The sequence below is a fragment of the Corapipo altera genome, unplaced genomic scaffold (genome assembly GCF_003945725.1).
Source record: "Corapipo altera isolate COAL_440 unplaced genomic scaffold, ASM394572v1 24b, whole genome shotgun sequence".
NCBI classification, from domain to species: domain Eukaryota; kingdom Metazoa; phylum Chordata; class Aves; order Passeriformes; family Pipridae; genus Corapipo; species Corapipo altera.
The window spans coordinates 12,411,924-12,431,154 of record NW_020884888.1 but is presented as its reverse complement, the minus strand read 5'-3'; the positions used below and the strand labels follow the sequence as shown (position 1 = coordinate 12,431,154).

The window sequence follows — 19,231 nt, the reverse complement described above, 5'->3', positions numbered from 1 at the left end:
TTGCAGGACTGACCAAAGTACTAGCAAATTGGATACATGGATGTGGAGATTTTACCTGGAATGGGAGGACAGCAATCCCACTTATCCAATAAGTGAGCATGTTTACTGGGCATGCCAAAACATTTAGGGTCTTTAAAAGGTCCCACAGCACACAGTTAGCTGTGAGGAGGCAGGTGGAAAAAAGCAAGTTCTAGCTACTTTTGCAAATGGTAGTGAGCAGATCTGAAAAGCTATCATAGGATCTCAAGGGACTATCCAATGATCAAACTCCAGATTAGTTGCACCTGAAGCTATATGGGAAACATATACAGGCCAGAGGACCTCTTACCCCAGCTGCTCTCTAGTGTATGCAACCAGAAGCCATTGTTCCTGCACTTTGGAGCGCATCTTCCAGGCAAGAAAAACTTCAAAACTAGAACCACGGATGGTGGAAGAAGCAGATGCTCAGACTAGTAGGTCTGAGAGCAAGGCTGAGAGGCCAGTCATGATGGGTGCTGTTTCCTCCGCCTCTCCCAGACACAAGTATGGAACATGTTCACACTAGAAAACAGCAAGGGGATTTTATATAATCCAGGCACCACTAAGAAAAAGAGTTCTGTTTAGAGACAAAAGATAACGTTTCTATATAGGCTGGAGAAACAGACAACTGGGAGGATAAGTGTCGAGACAGCCTCACACTCCTCTGCACAGATGGTGCAACAGGCCCTTCAATTTTCAGCATCATCTGAGTAAGGTTGTGTCTGAAGGTTGCTTACTCAAAACACAAAAATAAAAGATCTGGAGAAGAAATGCATAGAGCTGGGTTTCAGATTTGGTTTTGTTTTGTTTATTTTTTTCCCAGTAGGATCAGGACTGATGCTCAAAGAAAAAAAAAGTCAGGGAAAAGGGGTGGAACTGTGTTAATTCACTTATTCTGAGGTCCAAATCCCCCAAAACAGAAATTTAACCTGTTGCCATCTTATCATCATCACAAATCAATATGGCTTGAGCTGTCTCAATTCTTTTTGATATATGCAGAAGCCAATATGGCAGCAAATAACTGTTTGGGATCAAAGCTTGGCTATGACTTGAGATGCAGGCACAGGATGAAACACTACAGGTGTTCAGTTCCACTTTGTTCCTGTGATGCCCGCACACCCAGCTGCTCAAGAGATCTATCTGTGTTAAGTGTCCATGCCACCATCAGCTTGGAGTGACACATGGTGCAGTCTGGAAGATTCCAGTGACTGCTATCATTATAATAAGGAGAAGTTTTCTTAATTACAGCATAAATGTAGGGACTGTGATCTCTGGTCAATGTTCTTAATCTAGAAGACCTTTTGAAGGCTCAAAGAAACCTATTCACCATTTTTATATAAGTTTTAAGATCCCCACAAATGGGTCAGATATATTTGTTCACAACAAGGAACTTGAAAACAATTTAAAAAAAAAAATTAAGGAAGATAAGCAGACAGGTATTCATAGGTCCATGGCAGATCCACTATGAAGTTGCCAACACCATGATTTGTGAATCCACACACCTGGCTTGATGCCGATAAAGACAGCAGACAATTGTAGCCCAATCCATTACCTGTCTTATTCCCATTGCACCGCAGTAAACAACAGCTCTAGTAAGTATGTTATTTATCATCTCTGTCAGCTGCAGTAATGATTAGGAGTTGTGGATCCACCACTTTGAGTCACAATTTGTGACATGAAATAAGTTTTCCATTGCCAGGGTATTCATAAAACTTTATTTTAAAACTTTAACTTATTAAGACTACAATTACAATTCAAGGCAAAGTATTTTTCCAGCATAACCATACCCATGGTTTTATCCAATTCTTATTCAGAATTCAGGTTATTCAATATGAAGGACTAAACAGAGGTATGCAAAGTGAGGTTGCCACTAGCACCTCATTAACTTGACAGCTCTCTGTTTCCAGGCTTGTTAGGGACTGGCAAATGAGACAAGCTCTTAGCAGTATTAAAAGTAACCACAGATGTACTGGGAGTGTCATTAGTGAATGAAGAAAGAAGAAGAAGCCCTGACTGATGTAGTACTGAGGAATGAAATCAGACAGAAAGCTAGGCAATTTCTGCTTCAGACAGGAAGATAAAGCAACCTTTCCGGCCTGACTAAAGAGGTAATACTGGTTTACAAAAGTCACCCTCAGAGAACCAAAGATATTACTGGAAGGAACACTGAGCAGGGATAGCAATATCCTAAGAGTGTATCAAAAAACTAGCAACTATAGCTAGAAGAATATATTGCAATATGGTGTCTGGAGACAAGAAAAAAGAATTAGAAACATGAGATTTCCTCACACAACATTTTAATAGGGGATTTGAGCAGAACTGTACACTCAATTATAACTGAAATTATGAAAAGAAAAGGCATTGTAAATACACTGGCGTTTATTTTGAATTCTTTCTCATCTTGGTAGTTGCAATAATCTGGCAGAATGAGTTTAAGAAGAGGTAGGTACCTCCTGGGCACAACAACCAAAGCATCAAGCATGCAAACAACCTCTACTTGTCCTCCAATTAGTGAGGATTTTCCTACTTCATTACCTTTCCTGTGGCTTAGCTCTCTTCTTGAGGGAATGGATATATTGAAGTTTGAAAGCAGCATAGCAGATGCTTTGGCTTACTTTCACTCTACGAGGATTCCAAGGAACGCTTTCAGACCTTGGGTATTCTTGGACTTTAGGAAAACAGTTGGTGCTCCTAAACCAAAAAAAGCTGTAATTTACACAGAGATGATCTCAAAGATTTCCTAAAATTGAGAGTACAAATGATCTTACATTATGGCTATATTATTCTATGCAATTAGGTTTTAGCAGAGCATCTCATGAATACAGATATAAAATCACATCGTAAGTGTGGTGACCTTTTGCTGTGGACGGATGAATTTTTCAGACCCAAGGCGATGAGAACATTACCAGAGGTATATATCAGATGCTCTTATACAGACACCTTATCACTTGAAACACTGCAATGAGAATGATGAAACATCTTCTAAAGCTACTTTTTCCACATGGACTTGGAAGACTTTTCTCCCTTTATTTCAGAATGAGATTATGATCACGGAAATCTGGAAAGGCTTGGCTGATGTCAAATTTTTACCAGAAACAGCAAGGATTTATATTAGGAGTAACACCAATTTGAGGGAAGGAAGATTTGCTGTCCTTCTGACTAAGGGCCCAAAGAAATGGCACATGCAGTTCAAGCCCCAGAAGGCTTAGAGGACTCTCCTGCTCCTGTTCTCTTTGCACAGACAGTTCCCTGCCAGCCAAGTTGGCAGCTAAAAAGTTTTCACATACTTCTTCAGAATGAGGCAGCTACCTCTTCTTCCATGCAGATCAGCAGAAAGTAAATTCAGTCAGTCTGATGCCAGAAAACCAATTCCTGCAAAATGTACATTTGTCATGTCAGACGTACACCTCGCTAGTTAACTCCCCTTTTTGCTACAGAAGGTATTTGGGCATGTCAGTGAAGCAGCTGTGCAGTCTATCTTTAGTTTCTTGAATTTATGAATCAGTAAAAAGGTTCAGGAACCATAACTGAGCCTACCAGCATGATCGTGAGCTTTTTAGGAACTTCAAAGAAGTGGTTGAGGGGATAACTAATACCTCTGCTCCACATCAGGCAGCTAACCCAAAGCCATCTCAGGTGCTTTAGAAGAGGGAAGGCAATAGAATGCCACACTGCAGAAGCACTTTTCACTCAACACATGCTCCACTTGGATAATGATATCATCAAGAAGCATGCATCTACATACCAGCATCAACACATCAACAACTACATCTTGAGAGCTTTACAAGGTCACATGTAGCAGCAAGAATTTGTGAGGGAGATAAGGCGATAAGGGCTGCAGACTAACATTAAACACCACATAGGAGGCTTGCAGGTTTTGAGCAAGAGGCATGGGCGTACACATGTATCTGGTAGCAGGTTGGTGAACCTTGAGCTTTGGGAAAAGGGACAGAAAGGACATCTTGACAGACTTAGATCTTCTCCCACTTACCCCACAAGTGCTAAAAGATTCTGATATCCCTGAACTGTAGATTTTTATTGCAGCCTGTATCTATGTACTGGGCACTTTTTATGTCTAGAAAAATACATGGATAAAGGAAAGTTATGGCCTTCCAATAAATTGTACAATTTGGACATCTACCCTGTCTTCAGTCTGAGCTTTGTTTAACCATGTAAGAAACAAAACATCACAATTTCAGATAATTCCATTACACTCATATCTTGCATTAGGAATCTAAAAATGGCGCTTTTTTAATTTCCTACAAATTGCAGTTATAATAGATACGCTCTTGTCAGAGACAAAACTATTCTAGATTCCACTAAAAATGGTCACAAGTTGTTAGCACTAAAAAGGGAGAGAGGGGTGAATAATGAGTTTGTCCTACATATTATATTGAAAGAACAATACAATAGTCAGAGAAAAAATGAAGCTGACCTCTGGCATTTTTAAATGGTGGAAGGTTTTCACTGGTTTGGAAAAATAATTTACTCTCTATCGATTAAAACAGCAGCTAAACATGGATGACTGATCTCGTTTTGCCAGTTTGCAGTTCACGCCAGGTACAGAGAAATACAGAGGATACTCTGACACAGGAAATTCCAAGGTTGATACTATCAGTACATTATTTAAAACTACAAGCTGTGAATGGTCATCTTTCAAGCAAAATCTGGGAGTTTTATATCTAGTGTTTGAGGAGATAGAATGCTTAATTCCAAAGGTCAAAATCACAATAGTTTTCTGAAACAAAAGCAAAATCTCCTAAGAAACCTCTCTTGGTAATAATAGCGGTACATTGTCTGAAACAAAAGTAATCAGATTTCCAGGCACACTTTGTAAGTAATCTTGTTTACTGTAATTTTGCAACAGCTTTAATAAATTTTTCGTCTGAAATCAGGAAGGCTATAGCTTCTATTCTGACAGGTTGAAATAGCTGAGTAAGTTGAATACATCCCTGTGTGGCTGGCTGTGTTTGGGAACACTTAAGAATACATTGCCACAAAAAAAAAAAAAAGGGGGGGGGGGGAAGAGAACTCAGACATCACAGTGATATATTTTAACAACTAAATAAAACATTAAAATAGAAGGAAAGCCTCTCACTTCCATTGGTTTCTGGGTTTTCTTAAAAAAGCCTAGATCATAAAAATGGTTCATGCTCCATGAATATCCATCTTAACAATGCCCAAACCCACGTTCCATGTTCTAAGCTGTTCTTTGAAGTACAAACAAGAAATACAAATTGAGTGCTATGGTTAGTCATTTTGGAGTTTTACTTCCACAACAGGCTTAAATAATTTTCAGTAAAATCTTAATTGCTTTGTACAGAATCTAAAGGAAACAACTGTTAATACTTCCTTTAACTTCAAATGCATACCACAGACCTACACAGAACTATCCCACTTCACTTGCATTGCACCTTCTCTACAAAATTATATCTTCTGTCAAAACAATCACACACATACAAATTGTGCAAAATAAAAGAAAAGGATATTGGTACTGCCTTTTGTGGCTCAGATAGTCCTAACTGCATGTCCCTTTTAAATCATCGGGCACAAAAAAATGACTAAGATTCCATTGCTATATAAAATGAGTATTCTTTATGCAGATGTGGGAGAAACACATCTAAACCTTCAGTGGTTTTCAATTAAAATTCAATATTTTAATCACAAATGCAACCAGAAGTTAGACTATAATAAAGCGCTTTTAGGTGAAACTCTGGGCAGGGCTCCAAAGGATTTTGTCCAACATCCTGTGGCTGGAAATTCATATAGGCAAGCTTTCTCTCTGCCTGAAGTTACTTTCATCTGTCGACTGGAAACTTTAAGGATGAGCCCCACCTCTTTCTCCACTCACCCATCCAGTTGTTAGCTACAGGAAGACAAAAGCTCAGGAAAAAGGTTTTAAAAGCATTTTTTTCCTTTTCCGGTATGTCTGGAATTCTGAATGCAGACTGAACTATAAAAATTCACTCTTTCTGAAGTAGGAATGCCTGGCAAGATTCAGCCAGCTTACAGTTTTGTTTCCATAACTTTGAGCAGTCCTTTGACCCCAGCCCAGTGTTATGCCCACCGCTGTTACTGTAAATGATTTACCTCAAAGAAACAGAATTACCAAAATAACCCCAATCTTTAGATCATATCACAACTGAAGGTACAAAATTTGGTGCTAAACACTGCTAAGCCCAAATTCTGCCACCTTGACCGTAGGTGAGTATGGTGTACGTCTCCACACCCAACTACGCCTCAGCACATGCCTGACGGACTTCATTTCCACCTTCCATTGGTCCCTTCAGTCGTGATGGACAAGCACTCAAGTTAACAGACCAGAATGAGATAAGTGGTCAAACCTGTATTTTGTACACAGAGCTCCAAAACCGAAACAGTTAGACATTAAGCAGCTGAATTATGAGGCATCGCCATTACTGTCCTCACCTTAGCCCTCTTACAACTGTTCTGTACTTAACAGGAATGGCACTTGAAACATAAAAAGCTCAAAATACAATTGATACAAATAGTAAAAGGAAATAAACCACCAATTGAATCGAAGTTCAGCTAATCCTGCAAGCAGTTCCTGCTGTTTTTAAGGCAAAAGTTTGGTCAAGCAAGAAAGCAGGATTCTCTCTATAAGCAAACACTAGCTGCAGTGCCTCTGGAAGAGAATCCATTAGATTATATTAACCTACTCATCCTCTCCTTTAAAGACCACTAGCTCAATTCAATAAACATTACGCTTTTCAAGAGACCATTAGAAGACTTGCTTTTTAAAAAAGACTTTGAGACCACTCAAATCCCATTCTTCACTTCAGAAGTATACAGTAATACCAACAGCTTGTCTCTAATCACTAACAGCAAGAAAACTGTAACGAGCAAGAATTTTACTGCTCTCTGCAGCTTTTCCTTTGCGTTCAACGCAAGGGCAAATGCCACCGACTTCTGGGGGAGATAAACTAATACCGACTGTCATCTGCTTCTATGACATATTTTTCCTCCCAAAAGCTGGAAGCCCCGCACTGGTCATGTAGAAAAGGGATCCGACCGACCAAACTTCACCTTCCTTAAAAACGAGTGCTGCGCTGTCCCAAAAGCTTCCTCGAGAAAATGGGTCAAACGCTAGAAAATGGTATCGGAGAAGAGGGTGTGGGGGGGGGGAAGTGTATAAAGAGGGCACGGCCCCTTCTTACTTGCCCTAAAAACATTATTTTAGATACGAGTACCGACTGCATCTTTGGGCGACGATTTAAACCCCGCCACTACAAAGGCGACCACGGCCAAGCCGCTAGCTGGAAGAGAGCGGAGCCAAGGAATTAAGTGAATTAAACTCTATGCGCTTGTTGTCTCAGTTTTCTCCATCAGCCGCGCGGCCGCTGCTCCAGCGTCTCTTCCAAACATCAGGCAGCAAAGTTTGGGCGGGGGTTCCCCGGTCCCCGCCGCCACCTCGGCGCCTCCCGCCACCAACTTTCCGCCGCCGGAGCTGCAGCACCAGCTCTCACCCGCCCCGTCCCGTCCCGTTCCGCCCCGCCCGGCTCGGTTCAGCTTGGCTCGGCGGAGGGCGCCGGGTGCGCGGATGCGCCAGCGGGAGAGGGGATGCCGGATAGCGGCAGCGGGGATACCCGGGGACGGCGCGGTCCCAGACTGGGAAGGTGTTTCTTACCAGCCCAGAGGCGAAGAAGACGGCCAGCAGGGCCAGGCAGGCGCCCATCACGATGAGGAGCAAGAAGACGATGAGCGGGTGCTGCTGGCTCATGCAGTAGTAGGACTCGTAGAGCCAGTCCCGGGAGCGGGACTGCTCGGCGCTCGCCCCATAGCCGCCGCCCGCCTGCTCTGCCCGCTCCAGCAGGTAGCGGCGTCTCCTCCTCATCATGATCGCTTCTTGCCACATCGGGCAGAGCCCGCGCAACTCCCTCAGCGCCGCCGCCGTCGCCGCCGCTGCTGCTGCAGGAGGCAGCCGGGGAGTGGAGCGGGGCGCGCTCCCGCGCGGGAGGCGGAGAGGAGGAGCCGCGGCGGCGGCGGCGGCAGCGGCATGGGCACGGTTCGCCGGGATACCGCGGCCGCCGCGCAGCCAGCCCGGGGCTTGGTGCGCCTCCGGCAGGCGCCACCCCGCACGCACATGCCTTGCCCGGCTCCCCCGGAGGAGGGGGCGGGAGGCGCGCTCCTCCTCGCCGGGGCGGGGAGCGGGCGCCCGCCCAGAGCAAGCGCCCGAGGGCGGCGGCAGCGGCAGCGGGAGGTTCCGGAGCGGGCGGCCGTGAGAGCAGTGCCTGCCCCGTGCCCCTACGCCCTGGCGCCTGGAGGTGCCCCAGGGGCAGGGCCACCTGCCCCCGCCTGCGTACGGCCGGGAGCCCTCGCTGCCCCAGCAGGGTTTGGAGCCGCCGCAGGTACCGGTGCTGCCGGCGGCTGAGGCGAGAGCGCGGCGTGAGCCGCTCCCGAGTCCGCTCCCGGCGGCCCCGGCTCTGCCCGGCTCCCAGCGGGGACGCCGCAGCCTTCGCGAAGGTGCGTGGCAGCACCTCCCGGCGCCAGAGGGAGAGACATTTGGAAATTTCTTTGAAATTACTCCCACGGGCGGAGGGCTCTGCAGGACTGTTTCGCTGAGTACCTTTTCTGGAGGCGGAATCTCCTTTTTAGAAACCATACCTCGATGTTTTGTCAATGCCAACATTAAAATTAGGAAGAGGCATAACATACATTTTTCCCCAGCTTACCATGTTCTAAAGGACTTTGGTATTTCTAACAAATCAGGCACTGGAAACGTGCTGGACATAAAACACACTGAAGTTACATATCTGTCATGCACAGCATTGACCGGCTGAAGTTTTGTAAGCAGATACAGGCAGGTCTGCTTCCCCAGCCCATTTCGTCCCTGAGTGTCCCTCCCCACAGGACAAATCCCTCTCTGCTCTACTCTCCAGCCTCTGTTGTTGCTTTGCCACATCCTTAAACTCCTAGAGACCACCTAGGTCTGACCTCCTTGCAGAGGAAGAGCGCAGAGCAACATGGATGGTACTGGGCCTGAATGTCCCAAGGGTGTCTCCTGGTGACTGGAGTAATGTTAGGAGCAAGACAGATTTTGGAGTACTACAATACTACAAAAGGCGAAAAACTGGAGCTAACATAATGGTCGTCATAAGTCAGTCATACAAGTCAGTCATCATAAGTGAGAGACGTAGAATAGAGGGCTAGCCACTAGCTAGGTGGAAGAGACAGCAGTTAACTAGGATGATATAGACCAAAACTATATGTACTATTAAGTAAATTGTATTTAATGCCTAATTTCTGTGCCAGTGTTCACATTTTTATCCAGAAGAAGAAGAGAGACATCATCCACAAGTGTAACAAAGCAAAGAATTCAATAGTACATATAGCTCAGAAGCCCTGTCCATATATTTGCCCTTCTTAGATTCCTTACATTTTAAAAAGGGATAAGACTTGAGCTTTCCTGCTCCTTCTTCCTCTCCACTGGCTGGATGGAAGAAAGGCTCCTTGCCTTTCAATCTTCCTTCCTCTGAAGTGTTTGCTGGGGCAGGTGGAACAAATGAGGCAGAAGTGGAAAGTTACAACTGCACCCACTGTTCTGGGAGAGAGAGAGAACAAAAAACTCTCAGAAGCAGCAGTGATATTATTGAAGGATGAACACATTTATGTGGGGAGAACATTCTGGCAGAATTAATTGCTGGGAAGGAGTTAGTAGAGGTGGGTGTGAGAATTTTTGCAACATGAAAAGGCTTTACTTGCAGTCACTTTAAAAATTATGGAGTTGGCCACCCTTACTCTCACACACACATATATAATAGGATAAGCATGGGGAGTTTAAAAAAAACAATGGACAAACCAGAATTACAGCATAAAAATTCTTTTAAAATCAGATTTCAGTATTTGGTTTTTGACAGCATCTGAGTTTTGATCTCTCGAAGATGGAAAGGCCAATATCACATATACGCTTAAGAATAATTACAAGAATAATTACATGATCCTGCATGTACTCACAAAAATGCAGAAGATCCAAACAGGCTAAATTAAGTATGTTCTCTGTTCCATGTGTACAACAACCATCCCCACAAAAAGTATTTGAAACAAAATACAAAAGTATTTGAAACTTAGACAATATGATAATATAGATGACAGAACTGGTTGTCTTTCTTCTCACAGCTTATTCTGCTTTAATAACTTTCCACTACTTTCCACCTCCCTGAATTTGAACAGGAAAGGCCATTTCAAAGACTTTACCATGATGATCATGTAATTTGTTTGTTATTTCAGTAAGGTCTTATGCCTGTAACAACTAATTCCTCATTATATTAGTCTCATGCAATTTCTCAGGAAATAAAATTATAGTTCCACAGCAAAAACTTAATTAAGCCAAAGGTTGCCCAGTGGTATCTCATGCCTTTCCAGAACGATGGGATCAGCATAAGTCTCTTCTGAAAGACCAGACATAAGGTGCTTCAAGAGCACAGCAAGAGGAAGTAACAAGATAACAAGAGAAAATAAAATTAATCACTTTTCAAACATCACCTCCTTAAGGACACAGGAGAAGGCAATTCCTATTGCAAGTCAAGCAAACAAGGCAGAAGGCCAGCTTGGCTGAACAGAGATCTCCTCTTGGAAATAAGTTAAAAAAGGAAGGTATATGCCCAGTGGAAGTAAGGACAGGTGACGTTGGAAGAATTCAGAGATACTGCTTGCTGCTGTAGGGAGAAAATTCATTCGGCTAAAGCTCAGTTGGAGATGAAGCTGGCCAGAAACGCGGGAGACAATGAAAAGAGGTATTTTTCAAATATATTAATGCCAAAAGGCAGTATAGAAATATCATTGGCCCATTACAGGATGAGGATGGTCGCTTCACAAATAGAAACATAGAAAAGGCAGAGGTGTTTAATGCGCTTTTTGCCTTTGTCTTCAACACGGATGACAGATCAAAAGGGTCTCAGTGCCCTGAGCTCGAGGACCATGACTGTGAGAATGATCAACTCCCAGCTGACCTTGTACTTTTATGGGACCTGTTGCTTCAGCTGGATCCCTATAAATCTATGGAGCCTGATGGGATTTATCCAACAATCCTCAAAGAGCTGGCTGATGTCATCTCAAAGTCTTTCTCAATGATTTTTGAGTGGTCTTGGGAATCCAGAGAGGTCCCAGTTGACTACAAGCTGGCGAATGTTGTCCTGATTTTCAAGAAGGAGGACTCTGGAAACCACAGGCCCAACAGTGGATGGTGAAGGGCCTTGAGGGGAAGCCACATGAGGAGCAGCTGAGGTCACTTGGTCTGTTCAGACTGGAGAAGAGGAGACTGAGGGGGAACCTCATTGCAGTCTACAGCTTCCTCGTGAGAGGAAGTGGAGGGACAGGTTCTGATCACTTCATTCTTGTGACCAGTGACAGGACTCAAAGAAAGGGCAGGAAGTTGTGTCAAAAGAGGTTTAGGTTTTATGTCAGAAAAAGATTCTTCACTCAGAGGGTGGCTGGGCACTGAAACAGTCTCCTCAAGGAAATGGTCACAGCACCAAGCCTTACAGAGTTCAAGAAGCATCTGGACAATGCCCTCAGGCACATGGTGTGATTCTTAGGGTATACTGTGCAGGGCCAGGATCCTGATAAGTGATCCTGATAAGTCCCTTTCAACTCAGCATATTCTATGATTCTATGATATGTTTCCATTAGACTCTCTGCTTTCTTGCCCAGCTGATGAACTTACCCTCTATACATTCCCTCTCCAAACTAGAAACCTGTGTTTTTCAATTATTTTTCAAACTCCATCTAGAAACATTTCACATCTTAATTTCTAAAACCCTCATCAGTTCTTAGAGCAGATATATAGATAGAGGCAGAGGTTCAGTGAAAAAGAAAAAACATACTGTCCTGTATATAACAACTGCAACATTCAATATATGGACAAGGTAATTGAAACCATGTGTACCCAAATCTGAATTTGAACTTCCAATTCGAATGCTCTACTTTTTATTTAACATATTAACATTTTTTTTTCCCCCCAGGATGCATTTAATTAAGTGAACATTATTGCAGTTAAATGACAATATGTCATCGGTAAAGTTGAAATGTCATATGTTTTTAGAGACAAATCGCCCTAGGTAGCCTAAAATAAACATACTTACTTGACTCAACCTGAAAGTTTACTGTGCCTTAGGGAAAAGGAAAGCACAATGAATTCCATAATCTGAGGTTGAAAATCAAAGGATTTTCAGAAAAAAACCCTCTCTATGTATTCCACCTTATTTTTCTAAAAGAGGAAAAAAAGCAAAACTAGCACTTAAGATTGTCAGAAAGTATCCCCTGTGTACCCTTGGGACTCCAACAACATCAAAGAATTTATTCCTTAGCCAGCTGGTGTCTCAGCATCTGTTGTACCCCTCTGGCAAAGCAAAACAACACAGAACAAAAGGTTGAGGTCCACAGCTGCTTGTCAAAGCAACCATGTGCCAGGGGCATTACACACTGCAGTAGCAGATTAATTTAGAGAACTTCTATTTGGACTATCTCCGGAGGTCCCTTCCAGCCTCAACTGTTCTGTGATTCTGTGGTATCACAGGTTTTTACTAGTGTCAAGGGATCTGTGATAGGTCCTCAGGAAAGAGCTAAATAGGAACAGGAGGAATGGGAGAACCTCCTGTTCCCTACATCGTTCTCTTTGCCACTCTGGCTTAATCAATCTCCATCACCTCTTTACTTCATTTTCCCTTCCCTGTTGTCTTCTCCTACATGAGTGTTCTGATCAGGGATGCAGACTAGTTCTCAGCAGAGGGAGAAGAGAGACAGATCCTTTGCTCTCAGCTAGTCTGTTCATCTGTAGGTCATACTCTAGTAATAAATTGCACGGAAAAGTTGTTGAATCCCGCAGTCCTGAAAACATAGCAAGCACTCAAAAGAGCCATAACAATTGACCTGAGCAAAACATTGCCCACAAGTCCACTGGTGGTCAAATTCCCCTCCTCAGCAACTGGCCACTGAAGTTACCATCACTATAGTCTTGACACTGTACTGCTACTGCCCACATCCATCAAGCTACCTTACGCTGAGCTGTGATTGCTGGTCACATTGTCCTACCAGTGAGATTACGTATACCCATCAGCTGAATGGCACTTCCAGAGCTTGGATGTGGCAGAATGTGAACCAGCAGGTGAACCAGCCCTGCTTAAGGCTACTCTTGTGAGACATCACCCCATGAGCCACCCCATTAATACAGCTGCCTTGACCATGATTTTAGAAGGGTGGTATTATATTTTGTACAGGAGACCTGGTGCTCCCTGGGACCTTGAAACCCATAGCCTGAGAAATAGAAAACCTCATGGACATTACTTAACAACATTATCTTCTCCATCAGGGATGCATAACATTTTTTATATTATTTACCACTGAAGACTGCTGATTTTTACTGAATTTTTCTGGATTCATGTTACTGACTTCAGTTAACAGGATTTGCCCTCCCAAACCTTATAACTGCAACTGTGTACTACTATTACTCTTCAAAAAATGATGACAGAATTTCTTACAGAAATATATTTGATTTCACACACCTGGAACTAGCTGAAATTCACTTTTGATTTAGATACAGACTTGATTGAGGTGTTTGATGTTGTTATTTAAGGTGCTAAATTGAAGACTGACTGATCTATAACTCCTTGTGTAATTTTTCTCCCTAGCCCTTTTGAAGATAATGTCTAACTTTGGGCCTCTCTCAGCTTCCATAAACTTCTAAGAGTATTTACTAGCAGGTTCTGAGCTCACTGAAGGCACTACTTGAGATCCAGATGATCTGAAAGTGTCTCAGTGATCATTCTTCTTCACAGAGTCGCAGAATCACAGAATATCCTAAGTTGAAAGGGACCCATAAGGATCATCAAGTCCTGTAGCAATCCAAATTTTGGATACCAGAAAAAGAAACTGCTGGGCCACAAAAGCTGGGGAAAAACCCTGCATTTGAGGACCAGACAGGATGTCACCTGTTTGGAGTGTCCTGCCCAGACCCAGAGAGACTATGCTGTGATCTTATCAAGTGTCTGCATAAAATCCATTGTTGTTTTCCCCCTCTCTGTGTATCCTCTGTTTCTCTTTGGAAATTTGGAACTACTCAGGCAGTTTTATAAAATTGAAATTAACTGGGAAAACTCAAGACAAGTATCACAGGGAGCTCAGGAAAGACCTGTTCAATATATGACTACAGTCATAACAGTTTTACAGATTTGAATGCATAAAGAATAGAATAATAAATAATTTAGAACATACAGTAACACCTTTATATTGATCAATCATACAGCTTCATCTTGAGTTGTATTACCCTACTGCAGAACTAGGTACAGATTCCTCAGAGTACAATTAATCAAAACCAACAAGGAAAGGTTTCTTCTATTTAGCAAGTGTATAGGACTGTTACCCACAGAAATGAAACATAAGAAGAACCATACTAATGCACATAGCATTACTTTAGAAAAGACTACTTGGAGTTTATGCTTTCTTTACACTGATTTTTAAGAAAAAGGTTAGACTGAAAATTAAAGTAATGAAATGCAAAATTAGTAAGTGGTATATGTCATTTCACACATCCTGTAGTTTATCTGTGGAACTCTGTCACAAGAGGCTTCTAAAAACAGGAATTTCAGTGTGACAAAATGGATTTGATTTTATTTGGTTGTCAAAATAAGTTTGATAATTGGCTATAATAACATAAATTATGAGGAATATCAATCCTGTTGTTTCACAAGTACTGTCAGTGCAAGGCAATAGATGCAGAGATGAAACAAAAATACAAAGGCAGATTATGTCAAAATGGGTTTCTTGCATCTTCCACTGAATCATGATGTGGCTACTTTTTTTTCTCAGATGTTGATTATTGGCATGTGTTATTCTTTATTTTCACTCAATTGGGATCGACGTTGTTCCTAAGATTTTAACTGATTAAAAGTAATAGATTTTTTGAATAAAGGGCAAGACAATTGATTCAAAGCCCACTGACTCACACAACACAATCTACATATTCTCCCTGCAATAAAGAAGGCATACATATGGTAGAATTATTTGGGTTTTAGACATTTTATTATGATCTTTACTCCATCTGCACAATCCACTGAAAGTAAACCAAAATGCATCTAAAGTAAAACTATAATTATGCAATGCTTCAAAATTGCTACAATGATCAAATGGCACTTACTGACCCTATACAGGTTAATCAGATAATTCATACTACAGAACAGAAACACATAAATTTAAATATAAAATAAACAGTTAAAATAGAGAAATGCAATACATTCATATCAAAGCAAACCATATTCATATGTTTCTAAAAAGCCATTTTTGCAAATAATCTTTCATTGTTTCAAATTTTCCCTCAGTAGTTTTCATAGTTATGTTAAAGGAAACTTCCTCCTAGCAGAGGCTGCTAGTGACAGTGTAAATTAATGATACAATCCTTGAAAAATTCAAGATATGATCCAAGCTCTGAAAATACTTAAACCCAAACAAGAGTCTGTGCATGTTAATTCTGAAATTTCTGTGAGACTTTTCAAAAGCTCAGAATTAATCAGTGAAATAAGTTTTTGCAATACAGAATGACCGGTATTTTCCCTAAATGAATAATTTCCTACTTTTAATTTTATAGTCTTCTTGGCTTCAAGAAATTCAATCTGGGGTCATGTTTTTATGATTATTGTGCTATTATTTATTTAATGGACAAAGTTTTGCATAGACCGAGAAAGGAATACCCCAGGAAATGTTATCAACAAATTAATATTTAAATTGGATTGGACTTAAGCATGAAACTACAGAAGAGTTGAACATCACATCAGATTTGGATCGCAGGTAAATTTTATCCATAATTTTCCCACTTGCTAGGGCTATACTGTCTCTCCCCCTCCTGCAGAAGTCCTGCATTTCCTCTTCTTTTTCTTCACAGCTTCAGCATGTTCTGACAAACAAATGCCGCATGCTCCCCCCAGAGATAGAGCTGGCACTGCTTGCTTTCAGACCTCTGCTGTGCTGCTTAGTGACCTTAGTAAAAACGTGTTAACCACAGATGGTTTCCAGAATAGTGTGAAGCACTGCAAGGTAATGGTTTTGGCTGCATATTTGGTAAGAGCACTCAGCTGACAGCAGAAAGTTGTAAGAATTGGTAATGTTCCAGGATCCAAGTTTGGATGCCAAGAGTAATGGATCCCAGGATTTTGGAGAAAGTGTTATTTCTGGAGTGAAGCAGGAGGGACTGAGCTGCTACTGAGGATAATGGGTCACTCTGACCATGAAATCACCCGGTATTGGATGAGTGATAGACTGGGGTGCTGGGGTTAAGGAAGCTGAAGTGATTTTCTTAAGGGAAGCTTTGGTTGTGTGGTCTGAGTCAGGTCCTGGCACAGCGTCACATCTTAAACATAGAGATTGTGGGTTGACAGCACAGCCCAACCCTACTGCAGTCCAGCCCTTTGCCTTGCTAATGAAGCCTATTTCATGTTGGGAACACTTCTCTAGAGAACATGAGGATTACCGGGTCTTGTTGTTTTGGAGAAAAGGTATTGATATTAATCAACAAAATATTCCAACTTTCTTCAAACCAGCTGATTGATACACAACTGTGTATCACCAATGTATATTTGGAAGAGAAGCTTGTAAGTGGCTGCTATAGCAATCTCTCAGATATTTGAGCACCATCTTATCACTAGGAGTCTTTGTGTAAACTTTTCCATCAAGAAAAACATCAAGATCTCAAAAACTAAAGTGCCAGAGACATATCCATTTCACAGGAGCTTTCTGTCTCCTTAGGACTGAAAGAAAATTCACAGTTGAGGCTGTAAGGGACCTCTGAAGATTGTCTATTCTGACAGGATTAGCAGGGTCAGCTAAAGCAGGTTCCTCAGGACCATGTCCAGTTGCGTTTTGAATACTTCCAAGAAGGAGAGTCCACAGCTGCTCTGCGCAACCTGTTCCAATGTTTGATGACCTTACAGTAAAAAAGCTTTTTTTAAACAATATTTTTTCTTGCATGTTGTGGCCATTGCCTCTTGTCCTTTCACTGAGCAGAACTGAGTCTATTTCCATCTTTTCTGTTCTCTGTCCTCTCTCACGTATTTATACACACTGGAAAGATCCCCCTTGAACCTTCTCTTCTAAAAATTAAACAGTCTTGACCTTTCCTCATAAGACAAATCTTCCAATTGCTTAATCAGCTTCATGACCCTAGTTGGACACACTCCAGTGTGTCCATGTCTCCATTGTACTGAGAAGCCCAGAAATGGACCTAGCCCTCAAGTGTGTCTCATCAGTGCTGAGAAGAGGGGAAGAATCATTTCCGTCAACCTGCTGGGCAGTAGGCTGTTGTCCTTCTTTGCCACAAGGGCACATTAATATTTAAGGTTCAACTTGTCCACCAGAACCTTCCAGTCCTTTTCTACCAAGATGCTTTTCAGACAGCTCATGGTATCAGATATCAGGTAAAGACATGTTCTTAAATCATGTTGCACCGTCATATGAATCCTTATTGATTATTTGCATTATGGTAGGATTAAAAGAATTACTTTATTAATCCAAATATTTGCAATGTATTTCTATTTTTTTCCTTTTGGTTCCTGAGCCTCTATTAGGTATGTTTACTAAATTTCACATATGTTTTAACTCAAATAACTGTAAAAAAAATTTCTGACTTTCAGAAGAACTTTGTGATGGCTAGGAAAGAAAACTAACACAAAGATAGACATACTTTTTCTACTTATATAAGGTTGAAACATTTTCCACAGGGGTTTTTAGCAAACACTTAGCATAATACAGTACTTTTCTGTTCCTTCTCAGTATCCAGTTCAACCTGATCAGAACCCAATTGAGTGAAAATAATACATATATTGATCAATGAGTAGCTGATTGTGGTGTTATGCATATTTTTATTCATTGTAGGTCTCAGTTATAATGATCAAAGATTTTTGTTTTAATGGGCAACTATTTAGAACTTACATGACTCTATTAAATGTTTTCAATGATATGTTAAAATCCAGCAGTCCATCTCACACCCATAAGAAAGCATCCAGTAAATAAGTTTTTAGGTTAAAAACAGAATAACCTCGGTCATGCATTTTATACCAGTACTGTCAGTCTCATGCTTCTCCGATGCAAGTTTATTGGACATATGAGTGATTTGAATGATTCCTGTAAAACCACCCATGACAATTTGAAATAACCAGCTAATGAACTGCTCTTGAAGTCATGCTAATTAGGTGAACATCACACTATTATGATTATGATATGCTTACCACAGTAAATTATATGTAATAATTATCACTACACTCATATGATAGAACGCTTCTACACCATCTCATTTTCACTTTAGGGCACAACTAGGAATTCTTGAACCAATAAGTTATATATTTTTATGTATAAGTTAAATCAAAATAATACACAGAGGGAAAAAAAATCCTAGCAATTATGTTGCTAGGTAAAAAATCCCAAGGAATCAGCTAATCAAGGGCTATTAAAATTTATAATCAGAGTTGAAGAGTTTGCTAGGGAAGATTCAAACGTTAAACCAGAGTGAATATTGTCCTATATATGTCCTATTTTTATGTGCCTTCTGTAATCTTCATGACCAAGTCCTGTTTCATTATAAGCTGCTAATGTCATACCTCCTTTATGGAGTTAAATTTCCATGTAGGACTCTGAGTGAAAAAAGCCCCAAATTTTTCTTTTGATCATAGAAGAGTAAATGTTTTGTGATGCCAGTAATTTAGCTACTGACATGATTTTTCACCAGCAGTGTGTTTTCCTATATGTGCATTCATAGTGTGTGATCATCCAGCAGTTGAGTTGTGTATACTCAGACTGGCCATATACTCATTGATTCAAAACAGTGTAGCATTTAAAACTGATATGCAGCTAAAGGCATCAAAATAAATAAAACAAATGTGATAAAGAAACCTTTTAAGCATATAAAATATAGACAGTACTATATCACTATATGAAGTACTAGTTAAAAACAAATTTGAGGCTTTGGAAAAGAAATGGGATTTATAGAGCAAGTCACTACTTTTACTTTTAAAGATAGTCACAGAATAAAGAAAAAAGTAGATTCAAGAATAAAGAACAAGCAACAGCTTGATGACAGCTATAAGAAACCGGTCAGGGATCAATATGTAACTTGAACATTTGTCCAAAGTCCAGCATCAGTCTCCTGCTGAGCAGTAAAGGCTAAAGAGAACAATAGACTGATGAAGAAATACAAGTGAATGCTTACACAACT

General features: G+C 41.2%; 1 protein-coding gene across 1 annotated transcript in view; it reads right to left on the bottom strand.

Moving 5' to 3' along the window:
- ADCY2 (adenylate cyclase 2) overlaps positions 1-8,010 on the bottom strand; it is a 211,637-nt gene extending 203,627 nt beyond the window's left edge. Inside the window, exon 1 of the mRNA XM_027644049.1 lies at positions 7,667-8,010. Within this exon, the coding sequence (XP_027499850.1) occupies positions 7,667-7,894 (228 nt within the window). The 5' untranslated portion in view covers positions 7,895-8,010. The remainder of the gene's footprint in view (positions 1-7,666) is intronic.
- Positions 8,011-19,231: the final 11,221 nt, after the last annotated feature.